The sequence below is a fragment of the Corvus hawaiiensis genome, chromosome 26 (genome assembly GCF_020740725.1).
Source record: "Corvus hawaiiensis isolate bCorHaw1 chromosome 26, bCorHaw1.pri.cur, whole genome shotgun sequence".
In the NCBI taxonomy this organism is placed as follows: domain Eukaryota; kingdom Metazoa; phylum Chordata; class Aves; order Passeriformes; family Corvidae; genus Corvus; species Corvus hawaiiensis.
Genome location: NC_063238.1, coordinates 9,809,192 through 9,836,893, shown reverse-complemented (window position 1 = coordinate 9,836,893; position 27,702 = coordinate 9,809,192). Strand labels below are relative to the sequence as shown.

The 27,702-nt window shown below is 41.2% G+C and overlaps 1 protein-coding gene and 1 non-coding gene across 2 annotated transcripts; both read left to right on the top strand.

The window, feature by feature from the left end:
• Positions 1-206: 206 nt before the first annotated feature.
• On the top strand, positions 207-17,286 carry VCPIP1 (valosin containing protein interacting protein 1). The gene is made up of 3 exons (XM_048286582.1): positions 207-3,077; positions 8,274-8,360; positions 12,059-17,286. Exons 1-3 carry the CDS (start codon positions 389-391, stop codon positions 12,928-12,930), a joined length of 3,648 nt encoding a protein of 1,215 aa, XP_048142539.1. The 5' UTR covers positions 207-388; the 3' UTR covers positions 12,931-17,286.
• Positions 17,287-27,487: 10,201 nt separating this feature from the next.
• On the top strand, positions 27,488-27,577 carry TRNAY-GUA. Its single transcript is given in 2 exon segments — positions 27,488-27,524; positions 27,542-27,577. It is a non-coding gene; the product is annotated as a tRNA-Tyr (tRNA).
• The last annotated feature ends 125 nt before the right edge of the window (positions 27,578-27,702 follow it).

Here is a 27,702-nt window from a genome sequence, read left to right as displayed (position 1 = left end):
CTCGCCCCTCTCCCGCCCTTCCCACCCCCCCGTCCGCCGCATGGCACCACGGTCCCTGTAGTCTCCGCTGGGTACTCCGATCCCTTCCCCATCCCGGGCTTCTGCCGCGGGTAAAACTACCACTCCCGTCCGCCCCTGCGGCACCGCGCGTGCGCCGCCGGCGTGGAAGTGCGCGAGGCCGCGGCGCTGCGGGCACTGAGGCGGCCGAGGGGCGGTGAGAGCGGCGACGGCTTCCGCGTCGGACGGGGGGTGGCGAGCGGCGCTCGGTACCGCACGGGCGGCACCGGCACCGGCGGCGTCTGAGAGGCGGCGGTCGTTGTCCGGCGCGCAGGGAATGCGCCTGTGAGGGCGGCGGAGGAGCGGGTGCGGGTGAAGCCCGGGCGGAGCGATGTCCCAGCCCCAGCAGCCGCCGCCGCCGTCCCCTCAGCAGCAGCCGCAGCCGCCGCCTCCGTCCGCCTCCAAGAAGCGAGACCGGCGCATCTTCTCGGGCACCTGCCCCGATCCCAAATGCCAGGCGCGGCTGTTCTTCCCGGCGCACGGGCCGCAGGGCAGCGGCAGCATCGAGTGCACGGACTGCGGGCGGCGCCACGAGCAGCGGCAGCTGCTGGCCGTGGAGGAGGTGACGGACCCCGACCTGGTGCTGCACAACCTGCTGCGGAATGCGCTGCTGGGCGTCAGCGGCGCCGGCCCGCCCCGCAGGAACACTGAGCTCGTCAAAGTCAATGGCCTCTCCAACTACCACTGCAAGCTCCTGGCCCCCATCCTGGCCCGCTATGGGATGGACAAGCAGACTGGCAAAGCCAAGCTCCTCACGGAGATGAACCAGGGAGACATATTTGACTGCTCCCTCCTGGGCGACCGCGCCTTCCTCATCGAGCCAGAGCACGTCGAAACCATGGGTTATGGGAAGGACCGCTCCGGCAGCCTCATATACCTGCACGACACCCTGGAGGACATCAAGAAGGCCAACAACAGTCAAGAGTGCCTCATTCCTGTTCACGTGGATGGAGATGGCCACTGCCTTGTCCATGCAGTCTCACGAGCCCTTGTTGGCAGGGAACTGTTCTGGCATGCTCTCAGAGAGAATCTCAAGAAGCATTTTGAGGAGAATCTAAGCCACTACAAGGCGCTTTTCCATGACTTTATTGATGCTGCAGAGTGGGAGGATATTATCAATGAATGTGACCCTTTGTTTGTTCCACCAGAAGGTGTGCCAATGGGCCTTAGAAATATTCACATCTTTGGTCTTGCCAATGTGCTTCACCGGCCTATCATCCTGTTAGACTCCTTGAGCGGAATGCGAAGCTCTGGAGATTATTCAGCAACGTTCCTCCCTGGTCTGATACCTCTGGAAAAATGCATGGGAAAAGATGGCATGTTGAACAAGCCGATCTGCATTGCGTGGAGTAGCTCAGGACGTAACCATTATATTCCTCTTGTTGGAATAAAAGGTGCTGCTTTACCTAAGCTGCCTAGGAAGCTACTTCCTAAAGCCTGGGGAGTTCCTCAAGACCTCATCAAAAAGTATATCATGTTAGAGGAGGATGGTGGTTGTATTATTGGAGGAGACAGAAGTTTACAGGATAAGTACTTGATGAGGCTTGTTGCTGCGATGGAGGAGGTTTTCATGAGTAAACACGGTATCCACCCCAGTCTTGTAGCTGATGTGCATCAATATTTCTACAGAAGGACTGGTGTAATAGGGGTCCAGCCCGAAGAGGTCACTGCAGCTGCCAAAAAAGCAGTGATGGACAACCGCCTTCACAGGTGCCTCATCTGTGGGGCTCTTTCAGAGCATCACGTTCCACCAGAGTGGCTGGCTCCTGGGGGGAAGCTGTATAACCTGGCAAAAAGTACCCACGGCCAGCTAAGGCCTGACAAAAATTACAGCTTTCCCCTGAACAGTTTGGTGTGTTCTTACAACCCTGTGAAGGATGTGCTGGTACCAGACTATGGCCTGAGTAATTTGACTGTTTGTAACTGGTGCCACGGTAACTTAATGCGTCGTGTCAGAGAAGATGGGTCTGTTTTGTATATTGATGGAGACAGAACTAATACTAGGTCTACAGGTGGCAAATGTGGCTGTGGATTCAAGCACTACTGGGAAGGTAAAGAATATGACAATCTGCCTGAAGCTTTTCCTATAACTCTAGAGTGGGGTGGAAGAGTGGTGAGAGAGACTGTCTACTGGTTCCAGTACGAAAGTGACACCTCTTTGAACAGCAATGTGTATGATGTCGCCATGAAACTTGTTACCAAGCACTTCCCTGGTGAATTTGGTAGTGAGATTCTTGTTCAGAAAGTTGTCAACACAATACTGCATCAAACTGCCAAAAAGAACCCTGATGATTATACCCCTGTAAATATCGATGGTGCTCATGCTCAAAGAGCTGATGATGTACAGCAAGGACAAGAGTTAGAGTCACAACTTCCAACCAAAATAATTTTGACTGGACAGAAGGCTAAAACTTTGCACAAGGAGGAGTTGAATATGAGCAAAGCTGAAAGAACTATTCAGCAGAACATTGTGGACCAGGCTTCCGTAATGCAGAAACGGAAAAGTGAAAAATTGAAACAAGAGCATAAAGGGCAACCCAGGACTGCTTCTCCTGGGGCTGTTCGTGAGGGGCCCTCGTCCGCACCTGCTACACCAACCAAAACCCCGTATTCTCCAACATCCGCGAAAGAAAAGAAAATTCGAATAACCACCAATGATGGGAGGCAGTCAATGCTTACCTTGAAGTGCACTACCACCTTCTTGGAGCTCCAGGAAGGCATAGCGAGAGAATTTAATATTCCCCCGTATTTGCAATGTATTCGCTATGGCTTTCCTCCGAAAGAGCTTCTGCCTCCCAAAGAAGGCATGGAGAATGAGCCCGTTCCTTTGCAGCACGGTGACAGGATTGCCATAGAAATCCTGAAGGGCAAGGAGGAAGGCAGGCAGGCTGCCTCAGCGCACTCAGCTCATGCTGTGAAGCACGAAGATGTTGCTGTGACCAGTAAGATCTCATCGAAGGATCTGCAAGAGCAAGTCGACAAGGAGATGTATTCGCTCTGTCTTCTGGCAACGCTCATGGGTAAGGCTGACTTTGTGTTATTCTTCAAAATTGTGTTTTTAAGTAGAAGATAACATTTTGCAAACTGCAGTTACATACACATTTCCTTTTTTCTTAAATCATGGTTACTCAGGTTAATTCCCTTATTCCTTTACTAGAAGAACATTTAATATGCTGTCAGTGACTTTTAGAAATGCATGTATGAGGTATATGAGATACTTGTTCTTCCTTTGCTATAAAGTCCTCTTTTAAAAATTGCTGTTTAGAAGTGATTGCATTGCCTCTGCCGTCCTGTCTCTCTCTTTTTCCTGCCTCTCATTAGGCACACATCTGAAGTGTATGTGTGAAAGCTACATAGTCTCTTTTTTCCTACATCTCCCTCAGGTTTCAGGAAATACATTCAGAACAGAGGTGAGAAGGGGATGCTGAGTGTCTGCTCATTGGAAGTTTGAGGAACAAATTCACCTTTGTAGTAGGATGAAATCCTGATATTTGGCCCCACAGGGAGTTGTCTTGGTTTAAGCAAATCAACTCGACATTTTCTACTTAGGTAATCTGTTAATTTTAAGTGAAGATCTGGTCTTTTTAAAGGGCTGAGAAAAGTATTATTTCAGAATATAAGCGGAGGAGAAACTGAAAGAATCTAAACATGGATCTGAATTTCAAAGGTTGGACATAGGGTTGCAGAGCTATACTTATAAATTATTAGTCACGTAAATCTGACTGTTAATAATTCAAGACAAAAGGACTTTTCTCAGGTGCCTGTGTTTTTTATTTGCCTTTTTGAACTCAGGAGACTTGGACCCCCATTTGTGTAGTTTGTTCATCAGGTTTCACAGTTACTGCTGCTTTCTGGCAGGAAGTAGAACTGTAATTATCATACATTCAGCTCTACGAACCAGTTGAATAGTCATGTTTACAGGTTTGTTTTTTTTTGTGGTTGCCTTCTCTTTTGCTGGAGGGATTTGGTGTGGCTAAAGCATGTGATGTTTCAGAAACGAAACAATTACGTAATCACAGAGTGGTATGTCAGAAGTTCATCAAGCAGAACTTTGATTCTTTTCCAAGTGTGATTGTTTACTCCTGTGTCTTTTGCAAGATAGTGTGCTGAGTCACTACTCACCTTGTCACACTGACATTTACATCCCAGTTCCAAAGTGCAGGAAAATGTTAGGTTTAAAAGTTGTCTTAATTTTGAGATGAAGCTTAACAGAGTGCTTTCCTGTCTGCAGGACATACTGCTGAAAGTATAGTTATTGGCTTCAAAAAACTTTGGCTTGCTTTAAAAATATCTTGGCTACTTCAGCATTAAGGTGTGTCATTATTTTACAGGTGCTTATCCATAAACTGTAAGTTGATCTTGTGTGCAAGAATGACTTTTTGTCTTTGCCATCATTACTGTTAGATTCTGCTTTAAGAGCACAGGTTAGAATAGAATTTACCTCACCCTTCTCTGGCTGCGTCCGTCGTGCATTACTAATAGAAGTAAAAGCAGCAGCAAGTGATGAACCAACCAGTTATAAAACCTTGTTCAGCTACTGAATAAGATGCTATTATTATATTATCACTCTTCTGATTGGGTCTTCATTTTCCTTTAAAAATACTTGTGGAAAAAACCTTGTTACTAGACTGTTCACGATTATGATTTTTTCAACAGATTAACAAACTTCCTAAGTCCTTGCACTTTCTTAAGAGTGGCAGTTCCTCAAGGTGGCATATTCAGTCTTTTTGGGACAAGAAGCCTTAGTTTTTCTCAATGACATTTCTGTACTGCTAAAAACTGCTGCAAAAATCTGAGAGCCAGCTTTGTGACTTTGTTCTGCTAAAAGCATTCCTGTAATACAGTCAGATTAGAATGTGTAGAGGGGTGATGCTGTTGAGATAGCTCACTGGGCCAGACACACTTTTCTTTTCCCCAGTGCCTATAGTGGAAGTGTGTCTTCAAACATCCATAATTATTGATTCTGTGTGCTTAGAAGATTTTCTTTCCTACAGAATCTCCTGTAGGCTGAAATATTTCTTTCTTATTTCAGCTACTATAATTTGTCTTTTCTGGTTTCAGCTACTTATTAGAATTTTAGATCGTGTTCTTTAATTTTTCTGTATATAATTTAAAAACAAGCCCTGGGAAATTAAATACTGTAATTTCTGGACCACTTAACATATTATGCATGACTTTTTGTAAAGCTTTCTCTTCTTTTTTTTGTTTAGCTCAAAATACAGAATTCTGTAGGGAGATTACTAAAGGAATTGGAATTTTACATTAACATATTTAAAATGTTGTATTTTAAACCAGATTTAATTACACCCATGCAGAGGCACTCTGAATACATGCAAGCCAGATATGAATGTATTTTGCTTGGGTTTTTTTTCGTTGATTAATTCATCCATGCACAAGGAATCAAAAAAGACAAGTTTAAATTAAATGTATTATTTGATACCAGGATTTTCTTGGAATTAAACAGCTTGCTTTGAAGCCAGCTGTAGTTTTCTATAACATGTTTATCAATTGAGTTTTTTATTTGTGTTGCACTTTGGGTGTTCTCTCTGCTCTCTGAAATGACAGTCTTTGGGCTTACAGCAGGTGCAGGCTAACTTGTACCAACAAACAAGGCATGTTTGTGGGTAGGACAGTCTTGATTTGTTACCATACCTTAATGTTTGGGGGTTGGGGTCTGGTCTGAGGAAGCGTGTACTGGAGTAGGAACAGCGCAGAGAACATAATCTCTTTGATAAATGTAGTGTCTTGAGGGAGTTTTTAATCTAAATGATTATCCAAATTAAGTTGTGACCTATAAACATTTCACTGCCATGGCAAACAAACCAAAACAAACAGTAAAACTCAACTAAAACCAAAAATGTGCAAACCTCAAATGTTGTTTTAGTTGAGTCACACATACTAGTTCTTCTGATCTGGGAAAGTCCAGTTGTAACTGTGGGCTTTTTTGGTCTTCCAGTGGGAGATGTCTATCAAAACAGCATTTTTAGTTTGTATTTCTTTTCGTGGCTGATGCTTTTGTATTGTGAGCCCTGTTCTCCATGCTTTCCTGCATGTAGTCCTTGTTAGTGTTGCATAAAAGGCTATATAAACAGTTATGCTTCCCTTGTGCAAGGCTTGAAAAATCATGCCCTTGGCAAATAGGGAATCTTTCCTTGAAAAGTGTCAGTAATGTCTAAAATTGGGCTTCTCCTAGAAGTCCAGTGGTTGTCTTGTGGAATGAAAGGGAGCCCTTCAAATAATAATCTATTGCTTGATGCAGCAGTAAAGGAGTCCTCAGTATGGAGTCCTGCTGTCTGTGGCTTCTTCAGGCTTCAGTGAACTGACAGCTGTATTGTTACTTCTCAGTGCAGTGGTTATTATTTTGATTCTGGTGGGCAGTGTTTAAACCATCAGGAAAACTTGGAAGAGGCACAGTAGTGATGCTCTGGAGACACTGTGTATAGGGATGTGCATTTCAAACTGTAAATGAGAATAACGATACAGTTAGCAGTGACAGAAGACTTCCTTCAGTAGATCATGGAATATAAGAAAGAAGAGTAGTTGGTTTGTTACTTGGGTGTTCTTCTTGGAAGTGAAGGCCAAATTTGTGAGCTTGATGTGCAAATGCGATGAGTCTGAGCATATATGATTTGATGGAATGCTTTCAAAATTAATCAGATAGTATAGGTCTCCTGTCTTTAAAATGTCCAAAGACAGAATGTGGTGAATGTGCACTGTACCTTTGTAAAGAGAATGGGGGCTTGAATAATGCCTGTAGTGGAGAGGTGAGCAACAGTTGCAGGGGAACAGACGAGCAGGGGAGTGTACAGAGTCCTGTGCCTTTTGTGCCTGCCAGGGAATGGAAACACAATGCTGGAGAGTGGCTTGAAGGGTTTCCAAGCGTAATGTAGCATGTAATGCTGCTATCATGAGGGTGAAATACTTTCTCACCTGAGGCAGGTGGGACAGGAGAGTAAGTCACAGTTATCTTGTGAGATATACAGTAAAGAAATGCAAGGAGGGATTTAGATGTGCCATATATTCAGTATTTGGAAGCTATTAAAAATAGCTCTTTTATTTTATTTTCCTTATAACAACACGCAAAGACATATTGGTGGGTTATATTTTACAGCCTCACACATTCCAGCTGTCTCTATCCAAGTAGTACATCCAGTTAACTAGGGTTGAAGATTTACATTCTCCAATCTTAATAGAAATTTGAGAGATGTGGTTATTGAGATTTCAATCCTACAGAAGGGGGCAATTTCTATATAAAATATCTCTGTATGTTTCCATAATATTTGATGGAAAGTGGGAAAATCAATTTTTTTCTGAAAATGTGTATGCGCAGTAGTTGTTTCTGCATCAGGAGAATGGAATTTATCAGTACTTTCTGTTTGCATTGCTTAGACAGCTACATAGCACATGTCACTTCTCTGGAGCAGGTAAGTGGTTAGCAAAATAAGGAAATGGTATAGGCAAAACGCAGATCTGAACTGATTGAGCAGGTGCTGTTAGGTCACTGATATTCCATCACTGTAACCCAATTTTTCTGTTCCTTATATTCCTTTCCTTATGTAGTCTAGGTTGGTTTTTTTTCGCTCTGTGACCTTTAAAGATACCACATTTCAATGCCATTTTTGGCATTGTTGAAAAATGCTGGTTATACAGGACTGCCGGGGCCTCATGGTTGGTATTTTGCTTCCGACTCTCAAGAAAAGCAAGGTACAGACACACCTTCTATGCAGCTGCCTGGATGGATATTTGTGTCTCAGCTGCAGTGTTAAGTCTGGTGTGTGGCAGCTGTGAAATTGAGCTCTGATTTTTGAGAAGGTGTAGGGAATTCAAGTTTTAATGAGCAAGGATATGTGCTTGAATTTTGGAAGCATGTTAATAATTTCCTAGTTTAATGTTGAAAGCAGAGATAGGAAGGGAATGGAGACTGATTTTTAGGGCCTGGCAAAGAACCACAAGCTGCACTTTGGATCAAATCAAATTTGGGAACCTTTGTATTAGAACATGTAGGATATTTGACTGCAGATAGTGGTCTATTTTTCTGAAAGTGTCTCAATGTCCCGGGCTCCTGTTCTGTGCATTTGCAATAAAAATTCAAATTCTTTATTGCATAGAGGAGAGCGAGGACTCAGCTTTTGATTTAAGGAGTTACATTTTCAGCCATTGTCTATAATATGAAAATAAAACTGTTAAATTTTAATGATTGTGTTTCATTTTTCCAGGAGAAGATGTTTGGTCTTACGCGAAGGGGCTTCCTCAGTTGTTTCAGCAGGGTGGAGTATTCTACAGCATAATGAAGAAAACAACAGGTATTTTTTGGGTTTTGTTTTTATTCCTTCTTTCCTCTGTTTTCAAATCCTGAAAATTGTAAATTGGTATTGAGTCACTTGTAAGCATAAATATTTTTTTAAAATTCTATTACTATGGTAAATTTTCATTCCGAAAAGATCAGAGAACTCCTAATGCTCCCTCAGACAGACTAAGACTAGGGAATCTGACTAAAGATGCTTCATTGAACTTAAACCTCTTTATTTTCTAAAATTTCCACTCCCTGAATTGTACAAACAACTATTTTTTTCTTTTTTAAAGACAGTATGACCAAAAAAAGTCAACTGATTTTTTGTTTTTCTAATTTTTTTCTCCTGTAAAGATCAAACAACAAGAAAATCATAGGACCTACTCCTGTTATACTTTAAAACGCTTACTGGATAAAGAGTTTTATCTTTCTCATGTTCTTCTTAGTAGATGTTTTATACAGGGTACTGTATGTTTTAAATTTAAATGGTTGATTAAATTTGTTTTTCATATTCCTAAGATTATTGTTCAAAAGCAAAGCTATCCATCTCGTTCTGGTGTTGTGAATCTTGGGCTCTGTGCAAAATAACCAAGCAAGCAAAGTTTATTTGATTTTTAGGTGGCTTTATAAATGCTGCCTACAAAGAATAGCAACTGTTTCTTTAGAGAAGAAAGTACTAAAGGAATTATTTTCTCTCAAAGAAATTCTCTCAAAAATTTCTCTCTTATTTTCTTGATGAAATCTTTGCATTCACAGTTTAGCTCTTGTGCTTTCAGGTACTATAATGGTTCCTTTGCTGCTTTCTTGCTGTTTGATTTTTTTCTTAGGCGGTTTTATCAGCCTTAACTTTATCTTACTTATTTCTGGAAATTAATTAAAATGTGTGGTATACTCAATGCCCATTATCTCTCACTGAATTATTAGCCTGGATAATAGAGTTAGCATGCAAGTGTCTTATAGCAGATCTGTTTCCTTTTAGTTTTCCTTCTTTTACTATGCTTGTACAGTAAAGACTGGTGTATTGTTTGTGGAAAGTGAATTGGCTTAAACAGTGCCTGATGGAAAGGGCATTTTTGACCAATTAATGGCTAGCCAGGCTTGAAAGCCTGAAATGAATCCAATGAATTTTAACTCAACTCATAGAAAACGTCTGACTTAAAAGCCATTTTTCCCAGCTGACTGTCCCAAGAAATAATGCTGTGGGAGACGATAGTGTAAAATGCCTGCATGCAAAGAAGTGCAATAATTTCAAATACAGACTATCTTGGTAGGTACAATTCATATTTCAGCATTAGCACACTTTTGCAATTCCAGTGTGCAACAATCTGACTCATCTTTCCACTTTAAGAAGCTCCTTATCTATTTGTAATTTGTAATCTTCTAATGTAATAATGCAGCTATCATACTGGACTTTTGGAACAAAGCTGTCTGTGAAGTGTAGGTACTGTTAATCAGTTGAAGTTTGATTTAATAGATCTTGTTTAAGATCTTACTTTGAGATTTCGGGATTGCAGTTTCTGAGGCAGTTTTGGTCAGTCATAGGAATTGTTACAGTTCCCTCTTTTGCAAATGAAAATTGAGCTGCTAAATTATGTACTTAAAAGATGTTCTTCAGGCTAAGTTAGACAGGTAGCTGTTTGAGGTTAAATTTTGTTCTGCGTTTTGGCTGTTTGGTTATTGGCTCCCATGGATATGTAAATAAAGGAGCTATGTGTCTGAAGCTCTCAGAATAAAATCTTATTTGTAGGTTCTCTGCAATTGTGCACGTGTGAATCAGAAGCTGTGGAGGATGAGAGAGACTGGTCAGTCAGTTCATTAGTATGAAAACAGTTAATTCTCAAATTATTGAATGACCTTTTTCATTGATTCCCAGAATACTCATTTTGAAAACATAGTATTTGACAACACAGAAATAGAATTTGCTTGTTGTGTTTCTTCCCTTCTGAATAATTTCTGGTGGTTTTCTTCATAAATTTTGAGAATCAGAGGAAAAATCCCAACAATTTACCTGTTCCTGGCACCTTTTAAACAGTGTTGTTTTCATTGTTGCTCTCCATGCACAGGTGATGGAACTAAAGTGAAGAGAATGACTGCAGCAAAGTTTTCATCTGCAGATAGCTTTTAACTCACAGAAAGCCACCATCACTGAAGTGATACCTTACTGCTTTTACCACAGCCTGCATGGGACAGAATTGAAAGAGTTATTTTGTGTTTTATGGTGATAAACTGTAAGAAATGAATGTCAATTTTTGACACACAGAAGCTTCAGAACTTAAAATGATCTAGTGAACTCTCAGTTTTAACAGATTGGTCAAACTGTAAGTGGGACAATTAAACAAACAGCAGATAAAAAATATTATGCATTATGTTTGTTTTGTAAAGGTTAATAGTTATAATCTCCAGGTCTACTAAATACAGTAAGCTTGAAACACTTCAGTTAATCTAGCAACATTTCCTCTCCAAAAAGAAGACTAAATAGCAAATTTAAAGTTCCTCAGGCTTAGCAGCAGTTATGCAACCTGAAATCCTACTACAGTTCTAAGTAGTATGGAAGGAGTCTTAAATAGTATTTCTCCAGACAGTGTTTTGAAATGTGCTTCTTGTCAGTTTTCTGGTTTTGGTTTTTGATGGTTTGGTTTTGTGTGGTTTTGGGAGGTGTGGGTTGGTGGTAGTGATGGGGTTTGGTTTGTTTAACATTACTGCAAGGATAGAACGGCAAGTTGTAGTGGTGTGGTGTAGGTTACTGGTGGGTCGGCCGGACGGATGGACGGACGGTGACGAGAGATCTCTATAGGCAGGTCTTGGGACACATGGGGTTTATTGTAAAAGGCGTGGGTATAGGGGCACTGCTCAGAGCTGCCAGACTCAGCTCTGAGCAGGCCCAAGAGAGCAAGAGAGTAAACGGGTGAGAGAGAGAGAGAGAGAGTGTAAGAGCGAGAGTGGAAGTAAGAGCAAGAGTGGAAGAAGTAGTAAAGGATGGAAGTAAGAGCAAGAGTGGAAGAAGTAGTAAGGAATTAGAATGGAAGTAGTAGTAAGGAATGTCTGAAGTCCTGGTTACAATACAATAAATCATCTTCTGTACTGAATATTCTAATTGTCACTAACCAATCTAATACAAGATACAAATCCTATAGCATTTACATACAGCCTATAAGAGTTCTTATATTACCATAGAGTGTTACATCTTAACTTCTAAAAACTACTCTTTGGACCCCTTCTGCTGAGCTAGTAGGGTCTGCTCTGACCCTTGGACCTGTTTGCAAGCAGAGGGTATTGTTCCATCAAGAGGGGATTACTTCAGTCGGCCATACCATTGTTTTCTAGTTGTTCAGTAACTAAGACCTGGTATTTCAAAAGTGGCTTTCATTTCGATGTTGCCTGTAGTTTTCATATTCCCAAAATCTTTTGTCAGGCAATCATATTTCCAAGGCTTTCCTGTTTCATCTTCCCCAACAGTGTGGTTGTTTTATCCTGTAATAGTACAGAACTGTCTCTTCATCAGAGTCATAATAGAAGGCAGCAGCATCTTTGCAGTGTACTGTGGTTGCTATTGTATGGCATAAAAGCCTAAGCTTTTTCTTCCACAGTAGTAACTTTCAGTGTTTGATTTTACATACTTGATGCAGTAAATTTAAATACAGTAATTACTGTGTGTTCAGAGCATGCCTTAAAATATGTTAGCACTTTGAATAACTTTTCCTATCTTTATAGGTTTGGCTGATGGCAAGCACTGCACTTTCCCACATCTGCCTGGTAAAAACTTTGTGTACAATGCAGCAGAAGACAGATTAGAGCTGTGTGTGGATGCTGCTGGGCACTTCCCGATCGGTCCTGATGTTGAAGAGCTGGTTAAAGAGGCCTTAAGTCAAGTGCGAGCAGAAGCTACTTCAAGAAGCAGGGAAGCAAGTCCTTCACATGGAATGCTGAAGCTGGGTAGTGGTGGAGTAGTGAAAAAGAAATCTGAACAACTACATAACATAACTGCGTTTCAAGGAAAGGGTCATTCCCTAGGAACTGCATCTAGTAGTCAACAACACGATCAAAGAGCCAGGGAAACACCACTTTTAAGAAAGCATAGCACAGAAACGGACTTCAGTCCTTCTGCTAAAATTGAGCCTTCTGTATTCACAGCTGCTTCTGGTAACAGTGAGCTTATTCGAATTGCTCCAGGAGTTGTGACAATGAGAGACAGCAGGCAGCTTGACCCCACTTTGATTGAGGCACAGAGAAAAAAGTTGCAGGAAATGGTCTCTTCTATTCAGGCTTCAATGGATAGACATTTGCGGGATCAGAATACAGAGCAGTCAGCATCAGTTGATGTGTCTCAAAGAAAAGTAGAGGCAGTGAGTTCAACTGCTAAAACTGGGAGCTTTCAGGCTGCCTTACCTGAATCGTTTTCTGCACCAGGTGGTACTGAACTCTTGAATACTGAATCAACTGATGATAACATGGTAAATTCTGTGGGAACAACATTCCCTGCAAGGTCTAAAGCACAAAAGGGAAATTCCGTTGAGGAGCTTGAGGAGATGGATAGTCAAGATGCAGGAATCACTAATGCAACTGAGCCAATGGATCACTCTTGATAGGTTACAATCTAATAAGGGTAGAAGAAATTACTGTTCAAATGTAATGTTTATTGGCTGGGCCACACAAAGTGATTAGTTATTAAATCTTGTATGTATGTCAAAGATTATATCATCTTATTCAGTGCATGATAAGCGTGTGATTGGCAATAGCTTTCAATATTACCATACTGCTGCCCAGGCTGGCTCTGTTACCTGTAAACTAGTTATTAGGAAATGCACTGAGATGAATATCTGCTGTACATGTGGGTTCTTGAAAATTCTTTGTAATTTTTAATTTCTTTAAAGTCTTAAAATTTAAGCCTGTGCAAGGTTCTTACCATGCTAGCATAAGGTTACTGGAAGGGCTAGAACAGGCAAAACTAGAAACATGGCAAAGTTAATTCTGTCCCAGGTACTTAATTCCAATAAAAAATACACTATAAGCATAAAATAGACATAAATTTCAAAAAGTAACTGAAACTAAACTTCTGCTCAATTTGATAATGCAGCATATTCAGTACCTTAATTACATTGTGCTGGCACTTCTCCAGTGTAATAACTTTTCCATTCATATCCTCATCTCAGAAATCTTGGAATAAGTGTAACTTCAGTAAACTAAAGTCTAAGTTCTCCTATTGTCAGTTAGGAAGCAAGTTAGAAAAAAGACTACATAGCATATGATGATATATTGAATGTGGTGTGGTTATGAATGGCTGGCTGAGCCAACACAACCACTTCTGGTGCTCTTTTGGTAGCATGTCTTTATTTCCTCCCAGATACCAAACTGGTCAGGTGGTTGTGCAACTTTTGAGACAATTATTGGAGAGAAGTTGGCAATTGCAAGTAAGAACAAATGTTCAATGGCAAATCCATTTCTTTTAGAAGACTTAGTTGCTAGCATTGGTTAGAAATGGCAAAAATGAAATAACAGCTGTCCTCTTAAAAGCAAATTAACAATTTATTGGAAGGAAATGACTCTCTAACACACATTATCCTAAAGTGGTGATAATTGAACTTTTAGAAGCTCACTGTTTACTCTGTGGGAACAAGGAATACATGCTGTTTCAGTGTCTATAAAGACTACCCACCTCTCTCAGCCTCACTTCAGTTTGTGATGCAGATTTCTCTGCATCAGTGATAATAGAGCTGGTATCCACTTAAGTAGTGTGTTCATCAGACAGACCTGTAGTGCTAGTTTTTAAGAAGCAGCCGTTGTGCTTGCTCCCTAAGGATGGAATGTGTTTCTGATACTGCACTTTGCTTCCTATCTTCATAGTCATTTAAATGCACTATTGTTGCTTCTTCTCATGGTAAAATAACATTGAATGGATGAAAAGATGTTAATACAACTTCAAAGGAATTAAGAGCATTTAAATACTGAAGTCTGTGTTTGTGCACATGTAGGTTTTTACCAGTTCACAAATGTGGTTTGTGTTGTATATGTTTGTATTCAGAAAAGTCTCCTCACTTTTTACATTTCTAATCACTTAAACAGTTCTAAGCATTAGTATGATAAAATGTCCCATGAGGAAGGATTTATTTTTGTATGTAGAACTGAAATGAAGCAAGTCTCTTAAAGAATAGCCCTTCTCTCTTGTTAATGAAAAATGCCTCTGTTGGTTAACTTTTTATGTGGATGGTACAAATATTTTATTATTTCGTACACTACTTAGAGGTAAAATATAAATATCACATTTTCACAGATAAACGAAAAATGTAAAGATCTCAAATTGCTATCTGGTAAGTTTAGCAATTTGGAAACTTGGAATGTATGAAGTAATTGGCTTGCCAGAACTGACCTTGCTGATGCACTGATTAACTGGCAGGGCTTATTCAGTGAGAAACAGGATGCACATGCAGCAGCTGGAAGCCTGCCATGACTTCTGAAAACATTTAGTCTCCCATGAATCAGTCTAGCTGGCTGAAGGCTACATCTATATAGAAAATGTTGAGTAGAGGCTTGTGCTTTGTCACAGTGTTAGAAAAGTATAGCAATGACTTGTTCCTGAGAAAGAGTTTAAATTGGGAGAGGCTGAGGGGGAAGAATCTCCTGGATCTCTTGCATTTTAGACCAGGTAACCACTGCTTTGACAGTTTTAACCTTTTCTTTATTAAAAAAAGTCTTCCTTGGCTGGAAAAATAATGAGCAAGCAGTGTATATGAGAGAATTTCAAGTTTGAAATAAATGAAAATATTTATTGCACATCGTTCTTATTTCAAGGAAAAATGCTTACTTTTTTCATGCCTTTCTGGTAAGACTGCAGAAGCTTGTGTGCCTTTTACTGTGTAAAGGGGAAGGCTTGGTTTAGTTTTGACATACTTCCCATTTCAGCAGTAATTTGACATTTTCCTTCTGATCTAAATAGACATAGAAACAGATAATAGCTCTGTTTGACTCACCATTAGTGTCATTTCGGGCCCACTCAAGTCGTGTAGATCAGAACCCTCCAGTTCCTAAAAGAAGATGGTCTCAAAGGACTGGTAAAATGGTGTCAATCACAAGATCCACTGGTGTGAATTCTGGAAGGCAGGATTGTGCATATTTCTTTGCAGTGTTCTTATCTCACGTGGCTTTTTCATGCATTTAATATCAGTGGTTTTGAGAAAGACAGCTTTTGATACTCTGAAGTGAAGCTAAACTCATCTATGTGCCAGTGAGATGTGTGACTGTGCAGGAGAAGTGAAATAAAGAACTCTGAAGTGTAAGTTGGAACAGATGTTTCATTTGGTTGCTGCCAGTGGGTGCAAATGTGAGTTGAGACAAATCTGTGTGCCTGTCTAAGGAGCACCAGTGTGCTTGTTAGAATTCCCTGTTAGAGTCAGGAAAATGCTGATGGGATACAAGGGCAGGGAAGACTTTGGCTCGTTGTGGATGAGAAGATGTGTCAGTAGGACTTCTCAAATGTCAAGAAAGATGCCCTTTGCTCAAAAAATAAAAGCAAGCAAGCCAAATTCTTTCCACCAAATTGCCTGTGGAAAGAGGTTTTGGTTTTGAGTCCCCACTTTGATTACTTTCTTGTCTGAAGGCCAACCATCTTCTACACTATGTCTCATGGCAAAGAAGACACATTATTAGAAAATCCTAAATGTTGCTATGGCTTAGTATGTATAACCTGAAGAGAAGATGATTACTGAAAATACAGGCCTAGTACAAAAATAAAAAGGGGAATGAACTAGATTGCTGATGAGCATGTGGGAAACCTTGGGAGAACAGATCAGTTTTCCAGGGAAATGCAAGACTTCTACTACTTTAAATGGCTGGGTGCTTAGTAAGGTTGACTTTTTGATGGTGCTGTTTCTCTCTGAATTGTTTGCATTTCAGGAAGGGAAATAAATAGCAGATTTTCAAATGAAATCAAAAGAAATGTATTTGGGATGTCTTCCCTGTTGTAGTCACAAAACGACTGTGTGCATTTTTGGCTTTGTGAATCTCATATAGTTTACTAGTCTTGTGCTGGCTACAAAATACCAAGCTAAACGTTGCCTCTGATGGAGTGCTCTAGCAGTGTCACAGAGGCACAGTGCCACAGGGCTGTGTGCTAACAACTCTGCAAGGCCAAAATGCTTGATTCATAAAGTAGAATCTGTTGTCACTGTCACAAGGTTAGTGGAGTTGCACGCTACTTTTTCAATGCGCTGAAAATGCCAGGTATACAAAACTCATGATCACAGTTGGGAGGGTGATTCTTGGTATGAGTAGTATGGAAAATGAATGATTTAAGAAGATGCCACTGTTATCTCTACATTTGTTTGGCTCCTATATTTAAATATCAGAATCTACATGCTTTTGTAAAATAATAATAATATTAATATGAAGTTAATCCTTTTGTTAAAAAAAGCCATAACAGAGAGTGGTTTCTTTGTTTTGCTTGTGGATATCAGTTTAGCTTCATGAAGAAGTTGCTTAAGATCTTTAGAATGCAGGATTCCCTCTGAGCCCTTATGCCTGTGCTTGAGCAATAAAAGGTTGAAACAAGAGTGGTATTTTCAGAATTATTTTACGTTTGATGAGGATTATTGCCAAGAAATGAAGGAGTGCACTTTTAGGAGGGAATGCTATTTAAAAAATGTATAAATAGGAATTAAAATAGTGTATATATTTAGAAAAAAATCTTTTTAAAAAGTAAGTGCTTTACATGTTGAATTAAAAACAAATTAGCATAGAAACTATACCATCTTCACAGTACTGGCTGTTATCCAGCAAGGTTTGGTTTGTTTTATTTGTGATTGCTGTACTAATTATATTTGATTTTTTTATCTGTAATGTAACAATAGTGTATTATAACAGTATATAGTGTACTATACTACACTTCACTGTACAATATTTGGAATTTTCTTTGATTGCTATATTAAAACTGTAAGTTAAAACATCTGCATTGGTCTTATAAGGTGCAACTTTTATCTAGCCTTTCACACATTGGCTTGTTTATTTAATACAAAATAAGTCAGTTGAAAATACATTAATTTCTGCATTTTGCATATAGATTGCATTATACTTGTATACATGAATACTAGTACAGAAGTTGAAAAACTGATATAACTCTTCGGGAAGTAAAATGTGATGTCATCCATTTTCCTTTAGTAATGCTTATTTTAAAAAATAACATTTTTGAAAGAAAAGGTCCTTAAGGAAAAAGTTAAAATTTTGACCTCATACCTGTTCTAAATATTTCATTGAATGTATAGGACCTTTGAGAGATTTCTAAACCATATATGTTTCATATATTTGAGACCAAAATTCATGACCTGAGTCTTTTTTTCAAAGTTATCACCAAGAAGATGTAGAAGAATGCTGACCGAGTCAGCATTTAAGATACCTTGCAATCCGTGATCTGAAACAATGGTCAAAATGTATTTCAAAGCAAAATTTTAATGTGTGCATGTAATATTGAAGTATGAATAGTATGATTTGGAAGAACAAGGCTTTTGAAAATTTGGTAATACTCAAAGATGAACATATTGGCAACTATTTAAGTTATCTCTATGCTTTTCTCGCCAGTTACATATGGTACTTTGTTTCACAAATTGGCTTTAATCAAAACTTCTGAGCCTAGAAAGAAGCCATAAAACTGATCTGCAAAACTCTTGTGTTACTTCTTCCTGTATTTACTGAAAGGCTTTAATTCCAAGTGTGCTAGCATTAAAGCATTCTTTAAAATGATGGGTGTAAATATGCAGAGTTAATTTTGATTGCATGTCATATCATGAAGAACTGAAAATTATTCTTCAGAAGATTTGTATTTCAAAAGCTTAAATGCTTAATGCTAAGCTAGAAATTTGCTCGTCTTTATTAATACAGTGTTTATAATGTGAGCCAAAACCAGTACTGAATGTATGAAGCAACAAAGTTAAGTGTGCTTTCAAAGTCTTTTCATTTACTTCTGCAATTAATTGTACAGTCTTAATATTTGTCTAAATTTTTATTTTGGATTGGAATTGTTGAGTTTGGCTTGTTATTTGTTGTTTGGTTGGTTTGTCTCTTTTTTTACTTATGCATGTTCACAGCAAATCTGTTGTAACGTCGCTGTAAAACCCCAGCTTCCTGTCATCATAAGACTCCTCAAATACAACCCTATCCCTAGGGCCAGGGTGAGAGTGAACCTTGGATATTCATCAGCATGTGTAGTGAGTTACGGAAGGTGCTTTTGCTATTACACAGTCAGTTCAAACACCTTGTGCTGACTGCAGAAGTTAATTGAAATTATGTTGCTTTGCTTGATGTAGAGGCTTTGATAAATATTGGCTTCTACAAGTCTGTGATGTTTTGAGCATTTGTTACTGGGAAATAGATAAAGAAAAGTAGGTGTTTGGATTCACAGTAGACTTGATGGCTAACCTGACATTGCAGAAACCCTGTTGCTACAGCTGGTTTGAAATGGATTATTTGGATTTGAATTACTTAAATTGTTGTACACTGGGTTATTCTGAACATCTGTTAACACAGGGGAATTAGGCTTTGGTGTAAGCGTGACCTCTGTTGCAGTAACTTGCAGGCACTTTAAGAGGCTTCAGAAAAGACTATTATTCTCTGTTCTGTTACTGAAAAACATTGATTGTGAGATAGCTGCAGAGACTTGTATTTGGACTTTATCCACCTCTATTTTTAAAAGACTACCTAATTTTGTTTTCTGCTGGAAATAATACTTCTAGTGGCTTGTCTTGCTGGTGGCAAATCTAATTTCACTTCTAAAGTGATCCTGTAGGTCTGGACGGGGTCTGTGCTGTTTGGAAACTTATATTCAATAAGTGAAAAATTAAAAGAAAGATGGCAGATGGAAGGAAGTTACCAGAAATTATAAGAAGGTTTAAATGGTGCTGTGGTTCTTATTAGCCAACAGTCTGTGGAGTCTGGCTGCATGAAATGCACAGTCACTTCTTACAAACCCTTAAGGCATGCTTCAAGCAACTTCTTTCAGAATAAGAAAACTTGATTTTATAGGCTACTTTGTCAAGTCAGTGTGTAAGTTTTTCTTTAAAATGAAGTTTCTTTCAGATTGTCACATTGTTGTGTAAATACAGAGCAATACTTGCCAGATGGTACCTCCTGATCCTAAATTCTCCTTTCCCACGTGCACTTGTGCCACCTCTGCAAATCCTCAAGAGGTCTCTTCTGATGCTGGGCTGCCTTTCCTGTTTGCTTTTCATCTGTCATTTGAACTTCTATTGTATATCCTTTTTACCACGGGTGTTTTTGTAAGTTTATTGTCTTCTGTTTATACTGCGCCTCTTAGGGACAGTGAGAGGCAACTAATGATCACATTTCACACAAATTAGGCTGATGTATATGAAAACCTTATTACAAGCACAGAAACCTTACACAGCACAGAAAGGAACAAAGGGAGATTCCTGGGAGATGGGAGGACTTACCTGCATTTTCAGGAGAAGGGAAGAAGATGTATAAGGATTTATCAATGTTCCTAAAAATTCACCTAGTAGTTCTGTAGGGCAACCATGTTTTATGTTGTTCCATCTCCATGGTGCAATTTTAGAAGCTGCAGTGGCTCACTCCAAATCTGGGGATTTCCCTGAGATCCACCTTTCTCTTCTCCCAGGAGCAGAAGCTGCCAAATATATACATTTCAACCCAATGGGAGAGAAGGGGTGAGACCTTACCGCACATTGCCCCATGAAGGTGTAGGTTTTGTGGCAGTGAGAAAAAACGCACGGAAAAGGCAAGGGCTTAACTTAAACATGTGATGAATGAAATAACTCTTATTTCTAACTATTTGTATGTTCAAATCTGCTCAAGTGCTGCTCAGTTCATACCAAATCCTACATCTGAACATTGCACATACAAGAATGCACATACAAGAATACTACTGTTTTCTCCACTGTGTCTTAGAATAAGGCCCTTCCTGGCTTCCTAAGACAGATGCTGGAAATAGCAATTATTTTTGCAGGCAGCAAAGAGGGATGCAGGAAATAAAGGTCAAGAGTACCTGCTTCTTTTGTTTTCAAATTAAGAAAAGTCAAGCCATGGTACGATGGAAGAAACTAAATGCCAGTATTTATTTCTTTAGTCCCTCTGTTTTTCCTAACTGTAACTACTACTTTACCCTGCCACATTCACCAACGTATTTTTTTGATTTGTTTTCTTCCCTGCATTTGAGGTCAGCTGAGCTAGCCCATTCCCTCAGTCTGGAAACTTTGAACTCTCAGTTCTCTATTAAGCAAGCAGCCCAAAAAGTCCCAGGTATCTATTGCCACTGTGAAAATAATCTTTTTTTATTTAACATTTTGTTTCTTTTCAACCCTAACCCTGAGGTTCTACATTGTAAACTCTCATAAACTTGCATCTTTTCACAAACTCAGAAAATACATTTGCAGTAACTAATGACCTTTCAAACCTTTCAATGACACCTCTTCTACCTGGAGAAGTGGAGCCAGGATGGAGGTGTGCAGTCTTTTGCATTTGTAAGCACCCTCTGATCTCTCTTCTGCTGGAATTCTGCAGGGCATGGGAGCAACACTGCCTTGGATAAAGAGGTAAACTACAGTTGTGCCAGCAGCAGAGGCCAGCACCTCTGGGAGTGCTGGCTGTGATACTGGCAGATTTGTCTGTGTGATTCCTATTTTTGTAATCAGTGTTGGGAGTCTTGCTGCTAGTTTGGAAAGCTGGGGGTCAAAACACTGTTCTTTTTATAAAGTACTTTTGATTTTTTGTGTAGAAAGTTAAGCCAACTGCTTTTCATCTATCACTGGGATACTATTGACCTTAGGCTGAATCTAGCTCAGGCTGTTGCCAGGACAGTGTTAGTGTTGCCTGACTGTCAGGTTGGCTCAGTCTGGCTCTGACTGCTTTAGTCCCTTTCTTTAAGAGTAATTGTTTACTCCTGGAGTTGATAAAAATCTAAGAATTAAGTTGACTTCTCTTGCATTTCTAGTGCTGACTTGCTCAGATGTAATTCTAAAACCATGGGGTAATGCTAGTATCTGATTAACAAGTGACTTGCAAGTGTCCCCTTTGGTCTCCAAAGTTGTAAATATGTTGGTGAAATTCTTTTTTTAAAACATTTGCATGCCTGACCAGAGCTATTAAAATTATTCCTCCATAATTTCCAAAATAAACAAGTGGCATTTGAGAAATTAGAAAGGTTGTTAACTGAGATTAATATTATAATCTAAGCTAGCAGTGGTATCATTACTAATTTTTGCGAGAGTTAATAGCAAGATGATAGGTGATGTCTGAGTGTAAGCTTAGGAATGTTTTTTCTCTCTTCCATTGATTCAAGGCTGTACTGCTTTTAGCCCCTAAAAATTAATATTTGCCTGTATAGTGCCTCATTTAAGTTAATGCTCATGCCATTGAAACCATAGGAGGTGTAGTTGCCAAATCAAAGGAATACTGTCAATCAGTGTAGCTGCCATTGTACTTTGCACAGCAGATGAGGTGAGGCTTAGAGCTTTGTTTCGAAGTGACAGCATCCGTCTGAGCTGTGCAATGACACCATTTCCTTGCCCTCTGTGCTAGAGGATCCTAGTGTTAGTCTCTGGCAGGGCCATATCCCTGGAGCTGCTTTACTGATATTCTGAGCATGGGAACTGTGCTTGTTTTTTTCAGTCCAAGGCTTGATTTCAAGGCCACCTCAGAATTCTTTCAGTAGTTGTACAGCCTCCTTGATAAGCTGATATAGGCTGCTTTGGAAACATGCAAGATGTTTTGTGTGCATGATTGTCAGGGAGGTTAATGCACCGGAGTTAATTCTGAGCCCATCCAGATACACTTGACTATTTTGGTATTTTTGTGATATGGTAGCCTTTAAGCTTTTTGTTTCCACCCTCCCTACTCTAGCATGAATAATGTTAATACAGTAAAGTAAAATTCATGAAATCACGAAGTACATGCAATTCTTCTGGGTCTGAACACAGGCTGGTTGAATTAGACAAGTAACAGTACTTCCCCTCTCCAAAAAGCTGTCTAAATAGGTTGAGTCAAAGTGCCCAGAACTTGCTAACTCTTCTGGGTGAAGGGGTTGATCCTTTAAGACTTAACATTTTAAGAAAATGCTACAAAAAGCATTTAGAGAGAATTCCAACAAAATGTGATCAGCCATGAATAGAATATTGTCCTTCAGAATCTTTGATACCAAGCAGTTGGAAAAAAGAATAAAACAAGACTAAGTATGACTCTGAAGGCACACAGCAAGTTGAAATTGCTCTGAACTTCAGCTTCTCTGAACTGACTATGACATGCATGACTGGAGTACGGATGACAAGCTGGAATCTTCAGTACTGAGAGAGAACAGATGCAGATAATAAGGTGCTGTGATATGAAGAACTATTTTAATTTAAAAGAGTATCTGGTGCATATCCTTTTGTTCTTCATTGGGAATTTCTTGAAACATGGGGAGGAAGCTCAGCCCCACCAGGATGATGCAAGCAAGAACACCTTGGGTGCAGAATGAGTGGTGCTGTGACATTGAATCGAGACCAAGTCAAGCAGCTGGGTTGAAGACTTGATGGATACATGTGGTTTGACAAATATATTTGGTGTTTCAGCCAGTGCTGAGCTCTGAAGATTGCAGTCATTGGAGCAACTGGTGATAAAGTATTGAAGACTACTAAAAGGAAAGTACCTGGTAAAAAAACCTGTGAAGTCACCTACACTGAGCTTTTTCTTTATTTTAGCAATCATCAAGTGTTTCTTTTACGTTAGAGATCTTACTTCTGTGAGACTGGCAGCAACTGGCTGGGAAACTGTTTGCTGAGGAAATAAGCCACTTGTTTTCCACAATTCAAAAAACTGATTATTGAGTTTACTTTGTAGGATTTTTTCTAGATTCTTCTCTCATACCAAGAAGTCAGTTGCATGCCTTGTTGATTATTTGTGCTGAGAATTATCTTCACAAAGACTCTAGGTTCCTCTGTTGTAAGGTTTCCAAACAACCTACAGGGAGAACATTTAAGACAGACTGATTATTCTTAACTTCAAGTCAGTGATATTAAGTCTCTCGGAGAACATCCATGTACTGCTTTATTGTCCACAGAAATGTTGAATTAGCTGCCTGAATTCACAATGAGATTCTGATGCATAGCAGCAAAGAATTACAAACTTCTGCATGTGACTTCAGAGTTTTTCTATAATTTCCTTGTGACAATAGGCAGTGGGGTCATGACTGGTATTTTTTATTCATTAAAGGCTTTATCAGGAAATAGATTGAACTCTCACCAGATTGGAGCAGTAAAAAATGAGCCAAATAATACACATATGGACTTAACGTATGGCCTTATAGTGTGGTACCTTCATACCACTGCAGCTTGGTGAATTTTTTAGAAGTATCTGTGTTGCATGGGAAGGGACCTGTTTCCCAGCAGGAACAATCTGCTGTTAGTTAAGGTCATAATGAATGCCTAATAGAAGTTTTTTCCCCTGTGGATCAGCAGGAAACTAAACAAGAAGGAATAAATAATGGAACAAATGATAGGACCATCACTCCCTCTTCCAGGGCATTTTGCCCATTGAATCATCTGGGTAAGAGCAAGTGTCCTGTCTTTGGAAATGTGTTGCCCACTGCTATTAGTACTTGGCCAACACTACAAAACCCAAGCAAGATCCAAATGCCAACAGCTGATTTAAGTGTTGTTTGGTTTTGGTTTGTCAGGAGACCCAACTAAACAGTTCTAAGGTAATGGGAAAGTGGCAAAAATGCTACTGGAAGTATGTCCACTGTGACTCAAGGGTCTGTGACCTAGGAGTGATTTGCCTCACTCTGACACCCTGAACCTGCAGCGAAGTCTTTGCACCTGGTCATGTTCTTTGGGTCTAGTCTGGAACCGAGCTCTCCATTGTCACAAGGGAGTCTTGGAAAGGGCAAACAAAGGCAGAAAGCAGTTCTTGCACAATGGAACTCAGATATTGCTGGCTGGTGAGTGTCCTATCAGAAGCCTATCAAGACTGAGCCTGGTGGCTTGTGGGCTGTGACAGCTCTGATGGGATGGGAGGGGACAGTCCGTATCCTGCTACAGTGTCTGTTTGTGCCTTCTTTCTTATAAGGTCTCTGAAGAGAAAGGTAGACCTCTGGCTTGGTTTCGTGAAGCTACTAGAAGCTGAGAAGAGATAGAGAGAGGGGGATGCATCTTCATGCTTCTTTTTTTTTTATCATGTAGGAGCAAAAGAAATGCCAAACATCAGACCTCGTCACACAGGACAGTAACAGGAGAAAAAAAAAAAAAGAAAAAAAAAGTGAGGTGTGTATGTGCTTACTGGTGTACTTCAAGGAGAATGTTTACTGGATGTCATAACAAACTACATCTTTAGCCTATTATTCTTTTTAACAACAGGACCATCAGTACTTATTAATTTAGCAATTTGCTTCAGCTAATGCTTTCAGGATCTATTTCCTGCAAATTAGGAACACACGTGTTACTATGGGAATATACAAGAAGGTACCTATTTAGACAATATTTTTATTTCAGACTCCTTTCACTTTGAATTAAATATGAGTGCTAAAAGATGCCATTTCATACTGTATGAGGCTGATGACACAAATCCTGTCTCAGGGTGGTTTTTATTACTTTTTCATTACAGCTTTTGTAGTTCAAAGACTCCTGCCAGAGTTTTGATGTGGGGAAACCTGCTGCGTTGTCATCTCTGGATACTAAAAGTGCATCACAAGGAATATAGGTTGGTGCTGAACACCTATTAGCAAAGACTACAAATAGAACCCTCAAGGAATGTGTTTTCTTCGTGAAAGATGCAATTATACGAGTTCGCCCTTGTAACAGTAGGTTTGTGGTGCGGTTGAAATTGGGATTTTGGTGGGTTTTGCCGCGTTTTTGCCCTCCCGTGCCTTGGGGGCTGTGCCGCCGCCTGCAGTTCCTGCGTGCCCGCGCAGGGGGCGCTGCGAGCCCGGCGTTCCCGCCCGCAGGCCCTAGGAACATCGACAGTGCCGTGGGGATGTACCGGGAACATCGACAGTGCAGTGGGGATGTACCGGGAACATCGACAGTGCCGTGGGGATGTACCGGGAACATCGACAGTGCAGTGGGGATGTACCGGGAACATCGACAGTGCCGTGGGGATGTACCGGGAACATCCATAATGCCGTGGGGATGTACCGGGAACATCGACAGTGCCGTGGGGATGTACCGGGAACATCCATAATGCCGTGGGGACGTACCGGGAACATCGGCAGTGCCGTGGGGATGTACCGGGAACATCCATAATGCAGTGGGGACGTACCGGGAACGTCGGCAGTGCCGTGGGGATGTACCGGGAACATCCATAGTGCCGTGGGGATGTACCGGGAACATCCATAGTGCTGTGGGGATGTACAGACTCCACACACGGCTCCATTTATTCAGATAACTTCTGTGAATTCCATCCTGGTGGACAATAGACTGCCCATGAGCCAGCAGTGTGCCCCGGTGCCCAAGAAGGCCAGTGGTACCCTGGGCTGCATTAGGAAGGGCATTGCCAGCAGGTCGAGGGAGGTGATCCTGCCCCTCTACTGACCCCTGGTGAGGCCACATCTGGAGTGCTGTGTGCAGTTCTGGGTTCTTCAGGACAAGAGAGACGTGGATTTCCTGCAGCAGGTCTAGCAGAGGGCTGCAAAGATGATTAAGGGAGTGGAGCATCTCTCTTTAAATACAATTTGAAGCATAACTGGAGCACCTCATGTAGTGACAGGACAAAGGGGAATGGATTCAAACTAAAAGACAGTAGGTTTAGATTAGATATTAGGAAAAAGTTATCACCCTTCACTAAGGATGATAAGGTACTGGAACAGGTTGCCCAGAGAAGTTGTGGATGCCCCATCCCTGAAAGTGTTCCAGGCCAGGTTGGATGGGGCTTTGAGCAGCCTGGTCTAGCGAAGATATCCCTGCCCATGGCATGGGGGCTGAAACTAGATGATCTTTAAGGTCCCTTTCAACCCAAATCATTCTATAGTTCCAGGTAAAGACTCATATAGGGAAATACTTACAACACACAGAGGTTCTGCTGGAATGTAGCTTGTACTTCATGATGGTATAGCTTCAGGAAGTCATTGCCTCTGTGATGGTGGTGGTTAGCAAATTTCCTTAAGTACATCACTGAAAAAAAATGTATTTGGAAAGAAGATGATGGATAAGAAGCCATCTGCCGTTTTGGTGATTTATTTTGACCACTAAAGTAAAAATCACATTGCAATTAATAAAAAGAGATGCTTTGGCCCTGTGATGGATGTGAGCACCCCAGTGTCAAGTGACCACCATGACTGAGCACCTTTAAATGCTGTCCCTATCGTTCTGGTTTTTTTTGACCATGCAGCTGCCAACACCTGTCTTTAAAGCAGGTGGTCCCACCGTGTTCTCCTAGGAGCTCTGTGGAGTCCACGTGTCCACCAGCACAGCTACACGAGGATGCGATGCCATGTTTCTACCAGAAAGGAAGTTGTAGCCAGGTGGAGTTCAGCTTCTCCCAGGCAACTAGTGACAGGACGAGAGCGCATAGTCTTAAACTGTGCCAGGGGAGTTTAAGTTAGACATTAGGAATTTCTTCACGGAAAGGGTGACTAAACACTGGAATGGGCTGCCCAGGGAGGTGGTGTAGTCACCGCCCATGGAGGTATTCAAGGAAAGACTGGGTTTGGCACTCAGTGCCATGATGCAGCTGACGATCTGAGAAGTCTTTTCCAACCTGATTCTGTTTGGGGGTGACCTCTTCCAAACAGACCCGGGCCGTGCCCATGGCTGGAGCAGGCGCCCCGTAAGAGCGCTGGGTGGATGATGGATGAGACCCGCGCTTCCCGCTCCTCAAGCACGCGAGCAACCACAGGGCAAGGATTTTCCGGCAAGGAAGGGAAGCGGGAAGCGCTGCCCTCGTACGCCGGGAAAGCTCGCCCCCGGCGCGGGAGCGAGATGGGCCGAGAGCACTTCGCCCCCTGCGCTGACGGATCCACCGGCAGTAGGGCCGAGGGTGCGGGAGACGCCGCTGGACTTTTGGGCCGCTCGTAGATCCATGTCTCCGTCCCGAGCGCGTCTCTATGCTCCAGCTGTTCCCGGGAAGGGAATTCCAGCACTAGTTACGGCGTACATCACCGGTGACACCGCCAAGAAAGGCTTTATACCGTGCAGCCAGCGCCCTTCCCAGCTCCCTTCGATAGCTCAGCTGGTAGAGCGGAGGACTGTAGAGGCGCGGCCCGCGGGAATCCTTAGGTCGCTGGTTCGATTCCGGCTCGAAGGAGACGCTCGGTTTTGCCGCGCGGGGGCGGCCCCACCGTTACCTTTTCATTCTTTTGCCGTCGGGAGCCGCCGCCGTTGCCGCCGGCGCGGGGGCGGCTCGCGGGTGCTCGCGGCGGGGCGTTGCGG